Source organism: Amyelois transitella, chromosome 19 (assembly GCF_032362555.1).
Source record: "Amyelois transitella isolate CPQ chromosome 19, ilAmyTran1.1, whole genome shotgun sequence".
Taxonomy (NCBI): Eukaryota; Metazoa; Arthropoda; class Insecta; order Lepidoptera; family Pyralidae; genus Amyelois; species Amyelois transitella.
This window is the reverse complement of record NC_083522.1, coordinates 9,451,165-9,474,302: the sequence shown is the minus strand read 5'-3', so window position 1 is coordinate 9,474,302 and position 23,138 is coordinate 9,451,165. Positions and strand designations below refer to the sequence as shown.

The 23,138-nt window shown below is 37.1% G+C and overlaps 3 protein-coding genes across 3 annotated transcripts in view; 2 read left to right on the top strand and 1 right to left on the bottom strand.

The window, feature by feature from the left end:
- Positions 1-505: 505 nt before the first annotated feature.
- On the bottom strand, positions 506-4,878 carry LOC106136449 (uncharacterized). Its single transcript, XM_013336999.2, has 4 exons — positions 4,833-4,878; positions 2,525-3,318; positions 1,810-2,040; positions 506-739 (listed from the first exon to the last, which is right to left on the bottom strand). Exons 1-4 carry the CDS (start codon positions 4,861-4,863, stop codon positions 560-562), a joined length of 1,236 nt encoding a protein of 411 aa, XP_013192453.2. The 5' UTR covers positions 4,864-4,878; the 3' UTR covers positions 506-559.
- A 424-nt stretch (positions 4,879-5,302) lies between these two features.
- LOC106136448 (uncharacterized) lies at positions 5,303-7,582 on the top strand. The gene is made up of 3 exons (XM_013336998.2): positions 5,303-6,119; positions 6,495-6,725; positions 7,283-7,582. Exons 1-3 carry the CDS (start codon positions 5,361-5,363, stop codon positions 7,466-7,468), a joined length of 1,176 nt encoding a protein of 391 aa, XP_013192452.2. The 5' UTR covers positions 5,303-5,360; the 3' UTR covers positions 7,469-7,582.
- A 3,006-nt stretch (positions 7,583-10,588) lies between these two features.
- LOC106136422 (nose resistant to fluoxetine protein 6) overlaps positions 10,589-23,138 on the top strand; it is a 14,042-nt gene continuing 1,492 nt past the window's right edge. The window contains exons 1-12 of the mRNA XM_060949694.1: positions 10,589-10,999; positions 13,982-14,121; positions 14,998-15,319; positions 16,109-16,217; positions 16,969-17,053; positions 17,506-17,672; positions 18,466-18,544; positions 18,940-19,043; positions 20,258-20,431; positions 21,281-21,431; positions 22,002-22,188; positions 22,711-22,853. Of these exons, the coding sequence (XP_060805677.1) occupies positions 10,927-10,999; positions 13,982-14,121; positions 14,998-15,319; positions 16,109-16,217; positions 16,969-17,053; positions 17,506-17,672; positions 18,466-18,544; positions 18,940-19,043; positions 20,258-20,431; positions 21,281-21,431; positions 22,002-22,188; positions 22,711-22,853 (1,734 nt within the window). The 5' untranslated portion in view covers positions 10,589-10,926. The remainder of the gene's footprint in view (positions 11,000-13,981; positions 14,122-14,997; positions 15,320-16,108; positions 16,218-16,968; positions 17,054-17,505; positions 17,673-18,465; positions 18,545-18,939; positions 19,044-20,257; positions 20,432-21,280; positions 21,432-22,001; positions 22,189-22,710; positions 22,854-23,138) is intronic.

Here is a 23,138-nt window from a genome sequence, read left to right as displayed (position 1 = left end):
ATAAGCGTATCCCTTAGTGTTGGAATAATGTAAACAACGCCCATGCCTGTACCAGTCTATTTTATCTGTGGCCCAGTTGTGACGCCTCCCGTCAACTTTTTCCTTACGCTGCTTCCCGCTAATTGTATAGATTAACATTTCAATAAACTGTTTTAATTTTCGAATAGGCGACTAAGGGATAGGCTTATAAACTTAGGATTCCTCTTTTAGGCGATGGGCTAGCAACCTGTCACTATTTGAATCTCGGTTCTATCATTAAGCCAAATAGCTGAACGTGGCCATTCAGTCTTTTCAAGACTGTTGGCTCTGTCTACCCCGCAAGGGATATAGACGTGATCATATGTATGTATGTATGTATGTTTTAATTTTCGTTCAGTCTTTAATGGTTTTATTTCTACACTTAGCCGCCTTTTACGACACCCATAGGAAAGAAAAGGAGTGGTCCTATTTTTTTTTATTGGTGCCGGGAACCACACGGCACATAAAAAATAGAAAGCAACAATAATTACATATTAAAAGATGGAGACTTTTTATTTATTAATTTATTTTCTATATCTAACTATAACAGATCCCTCAAGACGAACTCATCGACAATGTCGTTAAGTCTCTCCGGCAAGGTCTTGCCAGTCTTCATCTGGAGGTCATTGAAGCTGGGGTCCGCCGCATCTGGTGCGTCCTCCGCCTCCACTGTCACCAGGGGCAACGTCAACGCAGTAGCCACCAGGCCGAAGTGGATTCGCTGGGTAAGAGGAAATGCCGATTTTTCCAAAAGTTTTCTTTGTCACCCGTAGTACCCGAAACCGCCGAGCTTGCATGAAGTGAGTTATGAATGTGGATGAAGCGAAGGAAATATGCAGAGATGGATGGCAAGTGGAAAGAGGTAGTCTCTGCCTACCCCTCCGGGAAAGAGGCGTGATTTTATGTATGTTTGTTTGTCACATATTTAAAATTTTGCCGTGTGGTTCTCGGCACCAATACAAAAAAGAATAGGACCACTCCATTTCTTTATCATGGATGTCGTAAAAGGCGACTAAGGAATAGGCTTACATACTTGTGATTCTTTTTTAGGCGATGGGCTAGCAACCTGTCACTATTTGGATCTCAATTCCATCATTAAGCCGAGCAGCTGAATATGGCCATTCAGTCTTTTCGGGACTATTGGCTCTGTCTACCTAAGGGATATAGACGTGACTATATGTATGTTTGTATGTACATATTTAAAACTAGCTGTTGCCCGCGACTTCGTCCGCGTAAATTTCGATTTTTTCCGCGTAAACTTATTTGCAAGCAAACTCATGCCTTGAGTTCATTCAAATGACGACAACTTTGTTTTTAGTGAACCAATTTTGATGAAACAAACTTTAAATGTTTTTCTGAGTTAAAACAAAGCAATTGGTGAATGTTTTAAGTAAATCGGTTCAGTACTTTCGGGAATAAGCGTGATCATACATACAGGTAGACAGATAAAAAATAAAAAAATAAATTTTTACTGTCTAGTATTCATTCTAAGTGTCCCTCTATCCAATAAAGTCAAAAATACTAAATGTACAGACAAAATATTTTTACTGTTTTATGTATAGATTAATTACAAAAATGAAATTGAGAAAAGCAGAAACCAGCTTCTGCCATAAAGAATTCAAATTCGAAATGTTTATTCGCTACGAGTATTATGGGACACTTCATATCACTTAAAAATTGTCATATAGACAGGTTGCTAACCTATTGCCAAAAAAAAATCCCAATTCTCATCATGCCCTGGCCGGGATTCGAACCCGGGACCTCCGGGTTTTGGTTTCTAAAATGTATTACCTCTTTTAATTCGTTGTCGAAGTCTTCCCTCGAATAGGCTTTATCAGGGTTGAGACCATATGCTCTCAGCATGCGACTGAGCGTGGCGTAATAATGGTCTATAAGATTGTTGTAGTACTGTTTCCTGAAAGCTCCGTCTGTGGCCGTGAAGATGAAGTAGAACAGGTCCAAAACTCCAGAACCAGGCAGTAAGGTCTGCAGATCTACTGGGATGAGGTCAAGACTACTGTCCTGTAATGTAAGTAAGTCATTTTATAGCAAATGTGGCACGAAATTGTGAGTCATTTCTTGGAAATTGTAACAATTTATGTACAGAAAACTGTAGGTAGGTCTATCAAAATTAATGCTCACAAAATTGTCTTTTTTGATTAATTAAAGTAGATTACCTAGACGAACGTATCTTGATCAAATTAAGGACGTCCTGGTCAAAAGTACCCGAAACCGCCGAGCTTGCATGAAGAGAGTTATGAATGTAGATGAAGCGAAGGAAGTATGCAGAGATCGTGGCAAGTGGGAAGAGGTAGTCTCTGCCTACCCCTCCGGGAAAGAGGCGTGATTTTATGTATGTATGTATAAATTGTCTTTTTTTAATGTTGTCTTTCTCTCATCTTTGTGTGTTAGCACCCTCTGCTGGTACGCTACTAGACCGTTCTTTCTCAATTCATTAATATAAATCCTTCACAAGTTTCCGAGATTATGATCAGAATAAACTCACCTCATTATTTCTATGCATCAAATTGCTGGGTCTGTAATCACCATGCACAAACACTGGTTTGCCGACAGGCTGGAATAATTGTTTCAAGTCTACATTGTCAAAAAACCTTTTGTATCTTTCTTTGTTCTCATCTTTCACTACCGCTGTAGAAAATGGTAAGAACATTTCCAGACCTTTAGAGTAAGCAGTGCACATAGAGTCTAACGAAAATTTATTTTGATGCTTCTTAAAACTTTCTGGATATTCTTCTGCATAACACATAGAGAGAGCATGAAATTTCGCTAACACTTCTATAGCCTTAGAAGCATATTGCCAATCAACCGATTTCATTCTGTCGTGAACTGTGAACCCTTTGGCACTTAAATTCTCAAAAACGATGGTCTCTTCATAAGTCACTGCACTGCTCCCATAGTACTTAGATAAAACCAATCTATCTTCTTTTGGTATGCCATGTTTTCGCTCAATGTTTTCATATATTTTAGCTAATTCCGTATACGCAAAGCGTTCTATATCATAGAACAAGATTGGTGTTTCTTCCCGCATCTGGGCATTGATTGAAGCAACTTTGCCGAAGAGTTCCAAATCTTGTTTGTTTGGTGCTGAAATTTTAGCGGTGAATAACACTGAGGTATAATTTGCTCCACCAGAAGATATAGGAGTTATTTCGATGGAATAATCTTCATAGTTTTGTTCATTAGCGATATCTGCGAGAAGTCCACGTACTTTTACTGTGTCCATGATTGTGTAGTCGTTATAATACTGACCGAAAGAACTAAAGTTCGTTTTACTTATACCTTAACATGAAGATGAATTGCCCGATTTTCTGTTATCAATTTATTCGTGCGTGTATAGATATAAATTCATATTATAAATATCTGACCTTGTATGTGTTTGTTGAAATGAAAACGTACCTAATTAAGTTTAACTAGGCTAGTTTAAAGGTCCTTTCGAGTTATTTCTGATGGAAATGAAGATAAAGAATTAATGAAAAATGAAAAAAATGAAAAAATGAAAAAATATTTATTCTTTAACTTACAATATCGTAAATAACAAAAGTGTTTGAAGTCTCCTGTTAAGTATGTAATACCTGTGTTAGGAGACTTCGCTCCTCCAAGGGTACAGATGTAAAATTAATGATAATAGATAGATAATTTTTGAAGATGTAATAAATTTAAATAAACAAAATGAACCGTTTTCATTTTATGATGATATTTTTATTTATTTAGTTTTCAGATTGGTTAGACATATAGCTTTTAGTCAAGAGTATACTGCTAATGCTGCAGAATAAATATATACGGGTCAAATTACACAGATTGAGTCAGCCTCGAAGGAAGTTCGAGACTTGTGTTACGAGATACTAACTCAACGATACTATATTTTATATTAAATACTTATATAGATAAACATTCAAAACCCAGGCCAATCGGAAAAAGTTCTTTTCTAATCATGCCCTGGCCGGGATTCGAACCCGGGACCTCCGGTGTCACAGACAAGAGTACTACCGCTACGCCGCAAAACGTCTCAAAGTCTATTTTACTTGGAAAATTAACTGCATCTCTTCTATTATACATGATTATATAGAGGTAAATAATGCATTCATGTATAGATAATTTATTTAAGTATTTTTAACCAAAATACTTAGGTTATGTAATTAACATTGCTGGCAAATTGCTTATTTTACATCATTATTAAGACAGGTCCAGGTTCCTCAAAAATAAAGGTAAATTAATCCAAAATAAGGTATTATTTGATCCCATCTTGGATAAAAATATACAGTCCGGGGTGTATCAGTAAATTTATGTTTACAACAATGTTTAGAGGCTTAAATGTGGTGAAGTTAGTGATATAGCACCAGCTAACATTTCCGCCTTTCTAACAATCATGTCTTTATCCTTTACGAGGTAAACACAGCCAATGATCTCGAAATGACTGTAAGGCCACATTCGGCTGTATGACTTAATAACGAAATTAAAATGTTTATTTATTAAAACTTCATTGCACAAAATGCAAATGTACTTATAGCACAATTGGCGGATTTAATTCTAATGTTGATAGTGACTGGTTGCTAGCCCTTCACCTAAAAGAAGAATCGCAAGTGTATTATTCTTTTCCATCTCTCTCATTGAGAGTCATCTCATGGGAATTGTAACAATTTATGTACTGAAAACTGTAGGTAGGTGACTGTCCAAATTTCTGCTAACACTGATTGTTTTTCTTAATGTTGCCTTTCTTTTATTTTTGTGTGTTAGCAGCCGGTACGCTACTAGGCCGGTCTTTCTCAATTCATTTATATAATTCCTTCACAAACCATTTCCTTTAATAACTTTTACAATCTGCATGGAAGCAGCTGCCACACACTATTGTTTTCCTTCACTAACAGACTATTGTAACAAGAGAACTCACTTTAAATTTAGAACTAAATTCATTATGTTATCTATGCAGTTGATGTTGATAAAACTTACGTTAAACACAACAATCGCAAATTGAAGTCATCATTATGAAGACAATTAGGTGCCCGCCATAAATGCAATTCAGCGTGACTTCACAATAACACAGACAAAACAATTCTATATAATGGTAGGATGTAAGTTATTACTCATGAAATAAGCGATATGTTTAAATCTATATGTCTGTGCATAACAACAGCCGAAGCATTCGAACAGATAAAGTGCTTAACTTAGTCCTTATTGTATGAAAGGTGATTACTGACTGCAAATATTGTGTGATCAAGATACGCGATTAAAACGATAATTTTGGTTTTTATCTATGAAAAAAACAATATAAACGTTACTATCACATAATTAAAAACACACTGTTCTACAAATAGTTTACAATCATGGAGTCCGAAAAGGTGTTCCGAGATCTGCTGGAAGAAATCGCGAAGGAACAGAATTATAAGGAGTATTCCCTGGAAGTGAGCCCAATATTCACTGGTGGAGCAAATTATTCCTCATTGTTGTTCGGAGGGACAATTTCAGCCCCAAACAAAGAAAGTTTGAAAGTCTTTGGTAAAGTAGCTGCAATGAATCCCTCTTTGCGTGACGAAATGGCTAGCTCCGCACTTTTTGATATTGAACGCATCGTGTATGAGGAACTTGTGAAAATATACGAGAAGATTGAGAAAAAGCACGGTATTCCAGAAGAAGATAGACTGGTCTTTTGTAAATTCTATGGAAGCAGTTCAGGTGTTAATCAGGAAACCATAATTTTAGAAGACTTGACGGCTAATGGATACACGCTTCATGACAGAATGAAGTCAGTAGACTGGCCTTATGCCTCTAAGGCCGTAGAAGTTTTAGCTAAGTTTCACGCTCTCTCAATGTGCTACGAAGAAGAATATCCAGACAGTTTTGAGAGACACGGTAAACATTTCGCTACGATATTAAAGAATATACCAGACTTTTTCAACAAAGCATTCAAAATGACATTCCCGCATTCTCTAGCAGTAGTTAAAGAAGAAAATAAAGAGAGGTTTAAGGCATTTTTTACTGATGAAGATAAAATTGATTTTTGTCAGTTTTTCAAGCCTGTTCGCAAACCAGTGTTAATACATGGGGATTACCGACCTAGCAACTTGATGCACCGAAATAATGCGGTGAGTACTCCGAGAGAATCTTTAGGATTAAGTACATGGCACTCCTGAATTATGACCACAGGGAAAACCTCAATCGGGACAAAAATGAAGATCAATTTGAAATTGTTTTAACCATTCAATAGTCTTTCTTTCTTTTCTATATTATGGCTTCCACCGGACTTTCGGTGATTCTGCCAATGTCATGGTTTGAAGAGACACGAAGTTACAAAATTGGACGGTATACAATCTGAAAGGAGAAGGTTAACAAATGTACAAACACAAAAAGACAAACACAACAAGTAGGTATAGTCATTATAGGTTTTTTTCTGTCATTTTGACGAATTGATTAATTACCTATTTGATTAACGGCATATCTTCATTTCATATTTTCCACAGGATGGTAGCGTAGACGTAATTCCAGTGGATTTTCAGTCCATCCAACCCAGTTCTGGGATTATAGACTTACTCTATTTCATCTTCATGGGCACTGACGGCGCTTTCCGGAAAAAGTACTATAAGAAATTAATAGAACTATACTATACTACGATAAGCCGCATGCTGAGGGCATATGGTCTCAACCCTGATAAAGTCTACTCGAGGGAAGACTTCGAATATGAATTAAAGGAGGTAAATATATTTTTATTTTCATGAATTAAACTTGTACAATTACTTCTTTCGTCACATTTACATTGCTTAGGTTGTAACCATCAAATTCAGTTTTCTTTTTGTACGTCGGTTAACTATCTAGTACAGTTCTATACCGATTCTGTAAATACAATTATTCTTTTTTTTTTGATAAAGTATGTTAAGTAATACTTTTCTAAGGTGTGTTTATTTTTGACTAAAGTAAAACATTTTGATAATTTAATTCTTTACGCTCACTCTACACTCTATTAATAGAACTAACGCCAGCTGTTGTATTCGACGCTTTAGAATAGAACTACTCCATATCTTTCCGATGGACGCGTAAAAGGCGAATTAGGGATAGGCTTATAAACTTTTATTCTTCTTGTAGCGATGGGCTAGCAACGTGTCACTATTTGAATATCAATTTAATCACGAAGCCATACAGCTAAACGTGGCCTTTCTGTCTTTTCGAGACCGTTGGCTCTATCTACCCGCGAGGGATAAAGACGTGACTATATGTCTGTATATATGAATAAGTTTAAAATGTCCTCTTCCAGAAACTTCCCTATGGGTTAGTGGTATCGGCGTTCGCCTTATCAATGGTGACAGTGGAGAGCGTGGACGCGCCGAGCCTGGCGGAAGAGCGCGCCGGCCTGGACAGCTTCGTGGTCAAGCCGGGGAAACTGTTCGCTGGGCGGCTCAATGACGTGGTGGATGACTATGTAGAATGGGGACTGCTATGAACTGTTATCAACATCATCATTTGTTAGTAAGAAAGCAGGTATTTGAAGCTGAAGACTATGATAACAATAAATAAATCATTTATTGTCTATTAAACTAACCTTTCGGGTGAACAATATTTATTTATTTATTTTCCCAACCTCTTAGTAGTTAGGACATTATAGGGGAGAATTCCAAACATCTACAACAGTTAAAGCGGACTGTCAAGTCGCCTGACAACAAAGTTATAAATAAATGAAATAAATAATACGGGACATTATTACACAGATTGAGTTAGCCTCGAAGTAGGTAAGCTCGAGACTTGTGTTACGAGATACTAACTCAACGATACTATATTTTATAATAAATACTTATATAGATAAACATCCAAGACCCAGGCCAATCAGAAAAAGCTCTTTTCTGATCATGCCCTGGCCGGGATTCGGACCTCCGGTGTCACAGACAAGCGTACTACCGCTGCGCCATAGAGGCCGTCAAAAAAGTTATGTAATATTGTAACTAATCGACTTTGCTATACAATTTGTCATAGTTACTTTTGTTTCCACTTCAAACAACGTAGGTACCTACATGTTTATTGTTCTTTGATCATCCGAGTTAAGAATAAATAAACTTTTGAGATGTCCTGACTAGATGTAATTATTAAAGATGACATATTTAATTGAAATAAAAAAAAAAAATGTAAGAGCGATTTCAAGAAAGACCCGATACATTCATTCATATATAATCACGTCTATATCCCTTTTCGGGCAGACAGAGCCAGCAGTCTTGAAAGACTAATCATATTTTCACCAACTTTTCCGTCGCGTAGCAACCAAATGAATGAACCAATTTTAATGTACATTTTGAGGGTTCATCCTTTGTCATATATGTACCTATATCCAGCCATCCATAATTATATCAAAAGCCAAATGGTTACATAACCTTGTTCTTCGGAATCTATAGGTTGAAATAGCCATAAGCCATACAAATAAATTATTATTTATTTTAAAGACTGCTGGCTCTACCTACCACGTTGGTAACCGAGTTAAGTCACTAGTAAACTATGAAATGCACGGTGTGAAAAACACAAGTAATATAATCAATCACTGTTCATTAGCGTTGAAAATTCCGAAAGAAACAAATTGTTTATTTCGGTGAAAGAAACGTTTTTTCGTTTTTTACCGTTTTATTGGTTTGTTACATTGAAATGTATCAGAATAAAACCTTGGGTAAAAAACGGTTTTATTGAGATTTTCGTCGTTTGTTTCGAAAAATAAGAAAAAAACGATTGGAAAACTATATATATATTCAATGTATAATTACCAATTTTTACAACAATGATGCATATTGTAAGGAAATCAATACTTTTCCTATCGTATTTTTCCGTTTCTTTCATATTTTTCTGTTTTATAAATAAAAAACATGAAATATTTCATTCTTATATTTCTTGAAACTTTCGTAAAAAACTTGTATAAAAACGAGGGAATTTGAAAAAATCCGGAAAATTTCCCGCTTTTTTCAACCCTACTGTTCATATAGGTGATAGAATGATAGAATACATACATACATACATACATACCGTCACGTCTATATCCCTTGCGGGGTAGACAGAGCCAACAGTCTTGAAAAGACTGAATGGCCACGTTCAGCTATTTGGCTTAACGATAGAATTGAGATTCAACTAGTGACAGGTTGCTAGCCCATCGCCTAAAAAAGAATCCCAAGTTTGTAAGCCTATCCCTTAGTCGCCTTTTACGACATCCATGGGAAAGAGATGGAGTGGTCCTATTCTTTTTTGTATTGGTGCCGGGAACCACACGGCAATTCTATCATTAAGCCAAATAACTGAGCGTGGCCTATCAGTCTTTTCAAGACTGTTGGCTCTGTCTACCCCACAAGGGATACAGACGTAACCATATCTATTCATGTATGTATGTATATCGTATAGGTATTTGTATGTTGACACGACCTTAGCTCGTACCTCAATGTTGGCGTCAAGTTTTGTAATTAATTTCGTAATTAACCATGTGATGTGGTTCACTTTTGACGTAGACATACATACATATAGTGACGTCTATATCCCTTGCGGGGTAGACAGAGCCAACAGTCTTGAAAAGACTGATAGGCTTCGTTCAACTTTTTGGCTTGATGATAGAATTGAAATTCAAACAGTGACAGGTTGCTAACCCATCGCCTAAAAAAGAATCGCTAGCTTGTAAGCCTATCCCTTAGTCGCCTTTTACGACTTCCATGGGAAAGTGATGTAGTGGCCCTATTCTTTTTTGTGGCCGTGATGCCGTGTGGTTTTTGGCACCAATACAAAAAAGAATTCCCATGGATTTCGTAAAGGCGACTGAGGGATAGGCTTATAAACTTGGGATTCTTCTTTTAGGCGACAGACTGGCAACCTGTCACTATTTGAATCTCAATTCTATCATTAAGCCAAACAGCTAAACGTGGCCTATCAGTCTTTTTAAGACTGTTGGCTCTGTCTACCCCGCAAGGGATATGGACGAGATTATATGTATGTATGTAAAGATATACAAATAGACGAAGACTTAATTAGACTTTAACATTGTTGTTTCTTGTACATTAACATGACAAAGAATATAATTATTGACATTAGTATAATAATGACACCGCAATGCAAGAAAAGTTCAAGTTTTCTAAGAAATAATTGAACTCCACTGATTTAATAGGTAATTTTAAGGTTAAGTGTTATTTTAACACAAATATATTGTTACACAGGCTGTGACTGAATTAAACTGGAAATGTTTTAAGGTTCAAAATGCAATATCAAGAAAATCAGATTTTAATTTATTATTTTAAGTATTTAAATAAATAATAATAAAAGTTACGTTTTACTTAAAATAATAAAAAACAACTAAATAAAATTATTAAAATTTCTTAAATTCCCCCGTGGCAATGTACCTGCTTTGTTAACTTTTCTGGTAAAAAAAGAGAAGAAAAAGCATACTGTGAGTCAGCAGCAACTCTTAGTCGCTCTCGTCGGCGCACACCTTTATAACAAACTAGCTGTGCCCGCGACTTCGTCCGCTTAAAATAGTTATTTTGAGAATCATTGAAGCCCTTAAGGGTGAATAATTTTCCCCGTTTTTTCACATATTCCATTATTACTTCGCTTCTTATAGTTGCAGCGTGATATTATATAGCCTAAAGCCTTCCTCGATAAATGGTCTATTCAACGCAAAAAGAATTTTTCAATTCGAACCAGTAGTTCTTGAGATTAGCTCGATCAAACCAACAAACAAACAAACAAACTCTTCAGCTTTATAATATTAGTATAGATTAAAATGCACGCATCAAACCAAAGTGTCGTTTGAAAGTTCACACTAGGTACATTATCAAATTGAGTATCGTCGCACTCGTGCGCAGACGCCGAAATCTCCCAGCGATGATTAACTTATAATTATTAAGTATTAATTAATTCCGGTGTACTATGAAGTGAAATTAATTCAAAATGAAGTTTATATGTGGTTTTGTTTTGTTGTTAATTTTTGAAAGAAGCGCTGGTGTCATATATCGGCTCAATGGTATTATATTTTTTTGTTATTTTTTTTTCAGTTGTTTTCACTAAGGAACATCTATCATCAATATTTCATTTCTTACATATATTTTTCCTAAATATCTAATTCATGGTTATTAACTTGGGATTCTTTCTTTAGGTGATGGGCTAGCAACCTGTCACTATTTGAATCTCAATTCCATCAATAAGGCATACAGCTGAATGTGGCTTTTCAGTGTTTTCAAGACTGTTGTCTCTGCCTGGGGTAGACAGAGCCAACAGTCTTGAAAACAAGGGATATAGATGCGACTATATGTATGTATATCGTTTTTCCTGACATTTCGAATTTTATGTTGGTTCTAACTTAGCATTATTATGCCAAACACTCATTATAATAATCAAAATATAATTCTATCGTTTATTAATAAAAAAAATAGGCAATGACCAGAATGTAGGCCAAGTAATAGAAACCATTTTTGTTGACGTACTTGCACTTGCATTACACATAATTGCAAAATGCATGTTAACTTGAAAAAACTGCCGAGTATTTAATACGTGACACTGATGACATACTGACGCATAGCCCAGATCTAGACCTGGTTCAGCTGGGTCTAGAAATTTGAAATTTCGCGTGTAATAAGATTTCTTATATGGTTTACAGGCCGTGTGGTTCCCTGCACCAATAAAAAAAGAATGGATGTCGTAAATAGGCTTATAAAATTGGTATTCTTCTTTTAGGCGATGGGCGCTAGCAACCTGTCACTACTTATTTGAATCTCAATTCTATCATTTAGCCAAACAGCCGAATGTGGTCTTTTAGTCTATTCAAGACTTTTGGCTTTGTCTATCCCGCAAGGGATATAGACGTGATTATACTATGTATGTTTAGAAGTACACTAAGAGAAAATTAATGCAATACAAATTAAAATATACCTTTTTAAACAAATATCTAATAGCAGAAAGCAGATCCAATTTCATTATTTTTATTTATTCAGCATTAGAATTAGAATACAGTGAGGAAAAATATCGTAAGGAAACCTGCACATTCAGGGAACTGGATGTGTAACCAATGGTTGCGGAGGTCAGACGGGAGTCGCTTCGCATAAAAACCTGACTCAGCCAATCCAGGATCAAAAGCATACCCCGGGCTCCTCTCCAGAGTGGTGAGGATGCAACCGGGACTAAAGCCAGGAGGAAGTAAATTAGAATAATCTGTTACCCTAGATTGGCTCCCGTGGGATTTTCCAGAGGAGGTATAACCTATGTTTAACCTCGTATCGTTACTTCAAAAAACCGATTTAACTGTTTAAGCAGAAAAGCGATACAGACCAACATACTTTTGCTTTTATAGTATTGTATAGATGGATTTCAATATTTAAATGGGTGGTCAAATTACCTGCCACCTTGAGAAATATCTTTCTCTGGTAACTTTCCTCTATTTTGGGATGTTATATTTCAAACGGCAAAGTTTCTGAGAATCCGTCTCACCTTGGTACAGACAAACATGCATGTGTAAAAAGTATCGGATAAAGATATAGTTAACTGGCAATGACATGAAGATGTTTCGGCCATTGTGTAATGCAAACAGATAAACAATTAAAGTAAGGACGTTATATTTTTTACATAAACCTCGTTATGTTAGTCTCGTGTAGGAGGTCGTGTAAAATATATATAAACATAAACAGTAAGACATTGTAATTTAACATATTATAAGACAAAAAAATTGTAATTTAACTGTACATACATACATACATAAAATCACGCCTCTTTCCCGGAGGGGTAGGCAGAGACTATCTCTTTCCACTTGCCACGATCTCTGCATACTTCCTTCGCTTCATCCACATTCATAACTCTCTTCATGCAAGCTCGGCGGTTTCGGGTACTTTTGACCTGACCCTTTACCAGGACGTCCTTAATTTGATCAAGATACGTTCAACTTTAACCTTAAGTTTAACTGTACATATTTATTTATTTTAGATTGAGCCTCAAAATAAAAGACTAACATCTTTTGTGTTATGGGGTAAGAATGAACAAGCATCGGTAATCTTTGTAGGTTTATTATACGTTTTCTTAAACGAGGAGACTTCATCAAACACCTGAGCAAAATATTATACATACATACAAACACGTGTACAACAGTCTTGAAAAAAACTGATAGGCCACGTTCAGCTGTTTGGCTTAATGATAGAATTGAGATTCAAATAGTGACAGGTTGCTCGCCCGTCGCCTAAAAGACGAATCCCAACTTTATTAGCCCTTGGTAGTTTTTACGACATCCATGAGAAAGAGATGGAGTGATTCTATTCTTTTTTGTATTGGTGCCGGGAACCACAGTGCACAAATATATTTTATTTAGATTTTATTTTTTGAGACTTTTTTCATGATATCGGAATCAACTTCCTAACTTGATTAAAAATTGTTTAAGACAATTGTTAAGAATGAGATTGGAAACCGTAGGAAACATTTTAATGAAAAGAGGATCGTTCAGTCTTCCTTTCTCATTAATGATTCAATGTACATAGGTATTGAATTTTTGAATGTCCGTCAGTATTTTTATTCTACTCTCCCAAAACCCCTTCCTTCTGGCGTTAGTCTCGGTTGCATCTTCACCACTCTGGAGAGGAGCCCGGAGTATGCCTTGGACCATGGATCCTGGATTGGGTGAGTCAGGATTTTACAGAAAACGACTCCCGTCTTACCTCCGCAAACCTTTGTAGGTAAACCTTACCCGTATTGGATCGATCAAGGGTTATAACGTCCAGTTGCCTGAATGTGCAGATTTACTCACGATATTTTCCCTCACCGTAAGAGAATCGGTTAGTATTCAAACTAATGTACATAACTTTGAAAAGAGTCATTGGTACATGGCCGAGGTTGGATTTGAACCTGTGCCTCTCTGCGCATCACGCCTTTTAACGGGGCACCTTACCGATTCGACCACCGACTCTCCCACACTACTCTCCAAAAACTCTCATATCTAAACCAAATCTGAAGTCATCACATCTCACAGCATCGGAGTACTACCGCATGCCGCCGGTGACCCATCTGGACCCGTACGAGCTCTGCATGTCACGACCTGGCGCCTTGTACTGCTCGGCCGAGCTGGCTGTCGTGACTGACGGGCCGAGTCAGCTGTATGACATGATGAAGGTAAATCACTTCATCACTATCACTACCTACATGGTATAAAACAAAGTCGCTATTTTAGTCTGTATGTTTAAATCTTTAAAATTACGCAACGGATTTAGATGCGGTTTTTTGTAACAGGTAGAGTGATTCAAGAGTAAGGTTTTTATGTATAAATAAAATTTATAATTTTGAACCCGTGCGAAGCCGGGGCGGGTCGGTAGTGTTTTATAATAGATTAGCACCATATCTTACCTATAGATGTCTTAAGAGGCGAGTAAATGAAAGCTTATTAGGCTTTCCTTTACTTGCCTTTTATGCCGTGTGGTTCCCGGCACCAATACAAAAAATAATAGGACCACTCCATCTCTTTCCCATGGATGTCGTAAAAGACAACTAAGTGATAGGCTTACAAACTTGGGATTCTTTTTTTAGCAATGGGCTAGCAACCTGTCACTATTTGAATCTCAATTCTATCTTAAAGCCAAATAGCTGAACGTGACCTATTTTACAAGACTGTTGGCTCTGTCTACCCCACAAGAGATATAGACGTGATTATATGTATGTATGTATGTATGAATGTGAATTGCAGCACTTACAAACAAACAAGATTGCAATGATTGCAAAGGTTTTTCCGTGGGGGTCAAAACTATAACATTACGTCATGTTCACCAGCAATTCATGATGATTTTATGACCATACTTTAAAACAATGACGATAAATGAATGTCATTACAGAATATAAAAATACAGAATATAGAACTTAAACTTGTCGCTATGAGAAATTTCTTATTATTTAGGTTTTTACACGAAGCGACTCCCGTCTGACCTCCGCAACCTTTGAAGGGGAATCTTACCCGTAATTCATGTATGTCAATAAATATGAAATACCTTTTTACAGGAATACTCCGAACATGTCGTGACACATTTCAATCGGACGAGACTATTCTACGGTATCTGCGTCACCAAAACATGTCCAGAGCTCTACAACGCAAACCAAACGGACCTAACAAACACCCTTGAGGCGTGCCTAAACAAAACTCTATGGAATGAGTACCAATTAAAGTCCAAAGTGACAAAGATAATTTCATGTGAAAAATATGGTGACACTAAACACGTAGACGCTGCAGATATAATGGTAGCTGCTATTTTCGTGATAATACTGATGCTTAACCTTATCGGAAGCCTGTTTGGATTCTATTGCAACTCTAAAAATAAACGAGGTAAATATTTACATTTATTCACATGTTTGTGACAGATGTTAAATACGTTTAGCTCAAACTTGACCGTACGCATTTGATTAATACCATAGTGAGCCCGTTAAATGATTTATTTCAATTATTATGAAACGTTACGGCAAGTACTTAAATTTTGTCACCGTAAACAACTGTTAAAAGTTGTTTACCTTACTAGTTAGTTGGGAAATCTGCCCTTATGTTAATTTTTAATACGTTTGGATATTGAGCCCTTTCTAGAACACATTGTTTAGCAATCAAAAATTTATGCAATATTAAAATTTGAATATATATATTATATTCAATGTAGGTAAACCTTTCCCTTGGTTATATGCAAAAGCGGCATTTTTATGTTGGTGCCGGGAACCACACGGCAGCAATGAGGGAATAAGGGACTACTAAGAGATAGGCTTGTAGTCCCTTATTCCGTCTAACTACTGTAACTTGGGATTCTTCTTTTAGGCGACGTGCTAGCAACCTGTCACTTTATATGTTACCTATCAGTATTTTCAAGACTGTTGGTTCTATTTACCCCGGAAGGGATATAAACGTGATTATATGTAATATATATATTATACCTTTCTCAAAAAACTTCTATCAAATTGACCGTATCTACACGACTAGGGGTAAAAACGTGTTTATTTATTTAAATCTAAATTGTACACGTACTATCAAAATAAACAATAAATGTACTATTTTAGGCAATGTTAATAAATAATATGATAAACTTGTACTACGGACGGAGTAATAATTATTGTAACTGTTTATTGATTTCAGCCAACAATCTTCTGCTGTGTTTCTCCATTAGCCACAACTGGGAGAAGCTGGTGAAACCCGCGAATCCAGACCCTGAAGTGGCTAGATTCAGAGCGCTCAGCGGTTTGAGGTAATAACCAGTCAACTAAGGGATGGGATAATAAATTTGAGATTCTTCTTGTAGACGATGGGCTAGCAACCTGTCACTATTTGAATCTCAATTCCATCATTTAGCCATACACGTGGCCTTAAGTCTTTTCAAGACTATTGGTTCTGTCTACTCCGCAGGGGATATAGATGCGACTATATCTTTGTATGCAGTCAACTAAAAATATTTATATACATAGAAACTAGGAGTAGATTACGCCAGGAGGTTAGAACCCGCAAAATAATGAAAAGTGCGATAAGTCCGCAAAATAATGAAAATTGTACATATTTTTTAACTCCAGGAACTATGTATATTATATATCTTTTTTTTTGTAACAAACAAAAAAAAACCTAACTTGGTACATTACATTTATATACCTGTACTACTTATTTACCCAGCATGCATTTTACAGTTTTGTATGTATGTTTGTAACGCGATAACTTTTGAACCTTTGGTCTAAATTTGGTGAAATGTAAATTAATCTTTTTTTCGCCTAATGACTGGTTAGAAATAATGATTAAGATTAAGTTCTATTCCAAATATGCCAAGGTAGCGTAAAATATATATTTACAGATCAGATCCCGTAGAATTTAATTGTGTGCGCGACATCACCAAATGCTCATGATGAAGAACATGTGCGTCTTCGAATTTCCCTTGAATTACAAGAAATAGGCATAACTCGATCAGTAATGTTGCTTTTTATTTTATTTAATTATTCGATGACTTGTTTCAGAACACTTACAATGATGTTTGTAATATTGGGCCACGCTTTTCTACCGTCAGCAGTGACAGCTGTCAACGAACTGGAGTTTGAACAAGTAAGAAATCGTATCATTAAATTCAACATCGTAAATTGAGTTTATTTGTAACTGACTCGCGGGTTATCTACTGAATTTATCTTCTTCAAATATCACATTGCCGTGTGGTTCCCGGCACCAATAGGAAAAGAATAGGATCACTCCATTTCTCTCACCATCTCTTTCCCATGTATGTCGTAAAAGGCGATTAAGGGATAGGCTTATAAACTTGGGATTCTTCTTTAAGGCGACAGGCTTGTCACTATTTGAATCTCAATTCTATCATTAATCCAAGCAGCTGAACGTGGCCTATTAGTCTTTTTAAGACTGTTGGCTTTGTCTACCCCGCAAGGGATATAGACGCAATTTCCCGTATATTATTTATAATTTTTTAGTCACAAAGAAATTAAAGTCTTGTGTTTTGAGATACTAACTCTTTAGGGACACAAATTCAGATTTTTTTTTTAATTCAGATGTACGACAACCTGGGCTACCAGATCTTCTTCAATGGAACCCTGATCGTGCAGACCTTCTTCGTGATGTCGGGCTTTTTCATGATGACGAAGATATTGTCTTATTCCGAACACCATCAGATCACGTGGAAAATGGTACCCAAGGCGATCGTATCAAGATGGTTGAGGTTAGTGGTGGATGGATTTAGTTATTTGTTAATATATGTATATATATATATATATATATAATCACGTCTATATCCCCTGCGGGGTAGGCAGAGCCAACAGTCTTGAAAAGACTGATAGGTTACGTTCAGCTGTTTGGCTTAATGATACAATTGAATTTCAAATGTAACAGGTTCCCAAGTTTATAAGCCTATTTCGTAGTCGCTTTTTAGGACTCCATGGATGAAAGAGATGGTGTGGTCCACTTCTTTTTTTTATTGGTTTCAGAAACCACACGGCGCTTTATTACTTTCTTTAAAATGTCTAAGGAATAACTTACAATAGTCGGAAGATATAAACTTTTATAATTTGTTTTTGGTACATCAGTCGGGACATCTAAGTCTTGAGACATATAGTACTGTCTACTCTGTAAAGGATTAAGACCTGATATGTGTATTCGACCTGATATGTGTATGCGTATTGCCGTGTGGTTCCCGGCATTGCCGTGTGGTTCCCGACATTGCCGTGTGGTTCCCGACATTGCCGTGTGGTTCCCGGCACCAATTCAAAAAAGAGAAGGACCACTCAATCTCTTTCCCATGGATGTCGTAAAAGGCGTATAAGGGATAGGCTTACAAACTTGAGATTTTTTTTTAAGCGGTGGGCTAGCAACCTGTCACTATTTGAATCTCAATTATATCATTAAGCCAAATAGCTGAACCTGTGGCCTATCAGTCTTTTTAAGACTGTTGGCTCTGTCTAACCCGCAAGGGATATAGAAGTGATTATATGTATGTTTGTGTATTCTTGTTGCAGACTCACGCCGTCTTACGCAGTGATTTTAGCTTTTACATGTACATGGATGCGTTTTGGTGGAACTGGACCATTTTGGACGGTAGGTTCATATTGTAGGTGCCGTGTGGTTCCCGGCACCAATATAAAAAAGAATAGGACCACTCCATCTCTTTCCCATGGATGTCGTAAAAGGCGACTAAGGGATAGGCTTACAAACTTGGGATTCTTTTCTAGGCGATGGGCTAGCAACAGAATAGAATAGAATAGATTTATTTTCGGAATTGGATACAAGGTATCACTTATTGACGTCACATAACTTATTATAATTATAACTACAACCTGTCACTATTTGAATCTCATTTCCACCATAAAGCCGAACAGCTGAACGTGGCCTATCAGTCTCTTCAAGACTGTTGGCTCTGTCTACCCCGCAAGGGATATAGACGTGATTACGTGTGTGTGTGTTTTAGATTATTCTTTTTTGTTTTCAAATAGAGAGTAGCCGACGTGGAGGTGGAAGACTGCCGGCGGGACTGGTATTACAATCTGATGTACATCAACAACTACAAAGATGACTCGCAATGCATGCCGCAGACATGGTATGTTTAATGTTCTCCTTCTTCATTCCGGCGATAATTAATAAATATAAATATATGTATATACGGGACAAATTACACTGATTGAGTTAGCCTCGAAGTAAGTTCGAGACTTGTGTTACGAGATACTTACTCAACGATGCTACATTTCATAATATAACATGTATCACATACATTTAGGTTTTATTTTAGTCTAGTCTATGCATATGTTTATAATTCCCACGACTGTATCTATTTTATTATTTTTTGGTTTTTAGTACATTTATATTAAACATTGCAATGTATGTTTAACATAAAACCGTTTAACTTAAAAAGTTTTTTTACCTATTTTTATTTTCTAGTTTTTTGTTTTTGTAACGAATAAACTCAAAAACTACTGGACCGATTTGAATGAAATTTGGCACAGGGATAGACTTAACCTTCAGGAGTAACATAGGCTACATTTTATCCCACTGCTTAGATTTTAATTTTGAATAGTAAATTGTATTCTGCTTGTTGAGACCTTTCATTTGATACCCATGTTGATGGGATTAATGAAACCTAAATTATCCGCCATTTTGTAACGGCGGCCATCTTAAATTTATAATGATAATGAATAAACATAATTATATTGTCACCAAAATCCAAAGTGTATACAAAATTTCAGATTAATCGGTTGACAGGAAGAGGGTGAAATTTGAATTACTAAATTTGACCCAAGAATAAATAAAACAAACGGGGTGAGCTAAATAAAACCGTTTAATAATAATAAAAAGACCCCTTTTAATTTTTTTTTCTTAAATATCTTCAATGTACAGACAAACTTCAGTTACAGTTTTATTATATGTATGGATGACATTGCCTCCTGCACTGCACAATGACAGTGCCGTGTGGTTTCCAGTACCAATAAAAAAAAGAGTAGCACCTCTCCGTCTTGTTCGCATGGATGTCGTAAAAGGCGAGTAAGGGATATTCTTATAAACTTGGGTTCGTCTTTGAGGCGATGAGCTAGCGACCTGTCACTATTTGAATCTCAATTCCATCATTAAGCCGAACAGCTGAACGTGGCCTATCAGTCTTTTTCAAGACTGTTGGCTCTGTCTACCCCGCAAGGGATATAGACGTGATTATTTACACATTTTGTGACTATTCACTCCGTCTTCTTCTTAATGAAATAAAGACATGATGTATGTAACTTATTATATGTATGTATGTATGTACATTGCCTCCTTCATCAGGTACATAGCCTGTGACATGCAGCTCCACGTCCTCGGGTTGGTCCTCCTGGACGTCTTCCAGAGCGTCAGGGTCAGGAAGATCGCACTTGGCTGCCTCCTCGCCGTGGGACTGATGACGCCGTTCCTCCACACTTACTTCCAAAACCTTGATGCTGTACTTCTTGTTTCTCCAAGGTAGGTACATATTATACATATCTACATACATACATACATAAAATCACGCCTCTTTCCCGGAGGGGTAGGCAGAGACTACCTCTTTCCACTTGCCACGATCGTATTATAAGTAATAGAGGTAGGTATTATAAGTAATAGAGTAGCTGTGCCCGCAACTTCGTCCGCGTGGTATAATTATTTTGGGCATCATTGAAGTTTTTTTCACATATTCCATTATTTCTTTGTGCTCCTTATAGTTGCAGCGTGATGTTATATAGCCTAAAGCCTTCCTCGATAAATGGTCTATTCAACGCAAAAAGAATTTTTCAATTCGAACCAAAAGTTCCTGAGATTAGCGCGTTCAAACAAACAAACTCTTCAGCTTTATGATATTAGTATAGAAATGAGTTTCAATGATAGCAATGTAAAAAATAAAGTTATCGTGATTTTAAGGCCCGAGTTGAACCCGATTGTCTCTATGATATTAGTATAGAAATGAGTTTCAATGATAGCAATGTAAAAAATAAAGTTATCGTGATTTAAAGGCCCGAGTTGAACCCGGATGGATCCGGTTGTAATTCGGCACCTCATTACGATGATTTTAGGTAAAAGTTAAGCAAATTCATACAATTCACTAATTCCAATTTACATACATAAAATCACGCCTCTTTCCCGGAGGGGTAGGCAGAGACTACCTCATTCCACTTGCAACGATCTCTGTATATTTCCTTCGCTTCATCGACATTCATAACTCTCTTCATGCAGGCTCGGCGGTTTCGGGTACTTTTGACCTGACCCTTTCCAATTTATATTTTGTTAATGTACCAAATAAACGATTTTTCATTCTTTCTTTCTCATCTTATTCAACAGCATCATGGCAACGTTCTTCGTAACGGATCCCACCTTCAACAACGTATACAAGCGAGGTCACACCAACATCATCAACTTTGCACTCGGTCTCATCACCGGCTGGATCGTGTACAGTTGGCGGAAGAAAAATATAGACGATGGTAGTATGAAGGTGAGTTGCAAGTGTAACCTTACTTACTTATGTTCTGTGTACATGTTTAAATATTTATTTTGCTCTGCGCCAACGCCGACTGTTTGGTTTCCTCCCACCCAAAGGTTGACTGGAAGAGATTGCATTAGTGATAAGTCAGCCTTTGTACTATCTCTGTCTGTTTACATATATATAATCATGTCTATATCCCGTGCGTGGTAGACAGAGCTAACAATCTTGAAGAGACTGATAGGCCACGTCCAGCTATTTGGTTTTCAGATAGAATTGATATTCAAATAGTGACAGGTTGATAACCCATCGGCTAAAATAAGAATCCCAAGTTCATAGGCTTATGAACCTCCCTTAGTCGCCTCTTACGACATCCATGGGAAATGAGACGGAGTGGTCCTATTAGTTTTTTAATATTAGTGCAATGTCAATATTAATACCAATAGCAGTAGCAGCAATATCAATGACAATGACATTGTCAATTTCAATGTCAACGCCACGATATACATACATACATGAATAAAATCACGCCTCTTTCCCGGAGGGGTAGGCAGAGACGATAACGCCACGATATATTCCCAGAAATACCGGTACGGCATGTGGCTGGTATTCCCCGCCATGCTGACAGTCCTGGGCGTGGGCGCGGTGTTCTACCTGGACCGGCCGCCGCCGCCCGCGCTGGTGCGCGCGGTCTACGCGACCCTGGTGAAGATCACCTTCGGAATGTGCATCGTGTTGATGATCATGGGCTGCGTGCTGAAGGTTGAAAGTCAGTAGCACCTTAATAATTAGCACATACACACACATGGTCACGTCTATATCCCTTGCGGGGTAGACAGAGCCACCAGTCTCGAAAAGACTGAATGGCCACGTTCAGCTATTTGGCTTAATGATGGAATTGAGATTCAAATAGTGATAGGTTGCTAGCCCATCGCCTAAAAAAGAAACCCAAGTTTGTAAGCCTATCCCTTAGTCGCCTTTTACGTCATCCATGGGAAAGCGATGGAGCGGTCCTATACTTTTTTATTGGTGCCGGGAACCACACGGCACAAAAAAATCCATCCTTTAGGCGATTAAGCCAAATAGCTGAACGTGGCCATTCAGTCTTTTCAAGACTGTTGGCTCCGTCTACCCCGCAAGAGATATAGACGTGACCATATGTATGTATTAATAAAATAAAAAAAAATAAAAAAAAAAGAAAAAAAAAAAAAAGAAAGATTACTGATATGATTTTACGGAATATTCGAAAATTCCATTTCGTCCAATCCAAACATCTATTGGTAAATTTCAGACTTGTACCGAGGTATCCTGGAGTGGTCTGGGTGGACCAGTCTAGCCCGTCTCTCGTACTGCGCCTACCTCATCCATATAATGCATATCAGGACGTTGGGAGGACAGAAGTCGACGCTCACGCGCGTGTCCTTTCTGCAAATCGTAAGTACTGAATTTTTTTTAAATTTTTTTGGGCCAGTTACCTGTTTTTGGTTCATCGCCAAGATGGAATCTAAGGAATTTGTGTACATACATACATACATATGGTCACGTCTTTATCCCTTGTGGGGTAGACAGAGCCAACAGATCATGAAGACTGATCGGCCACGTTCAGCTATTTGGCTTAATGATAGAATTGAGATCCAAAAAGTAACAGGTTGCTAGCCCATCACCTAAAAAAAGAATTCCAAGTTTGTAAGCCTATCCCTTAGTCGCCTTTTACGACAT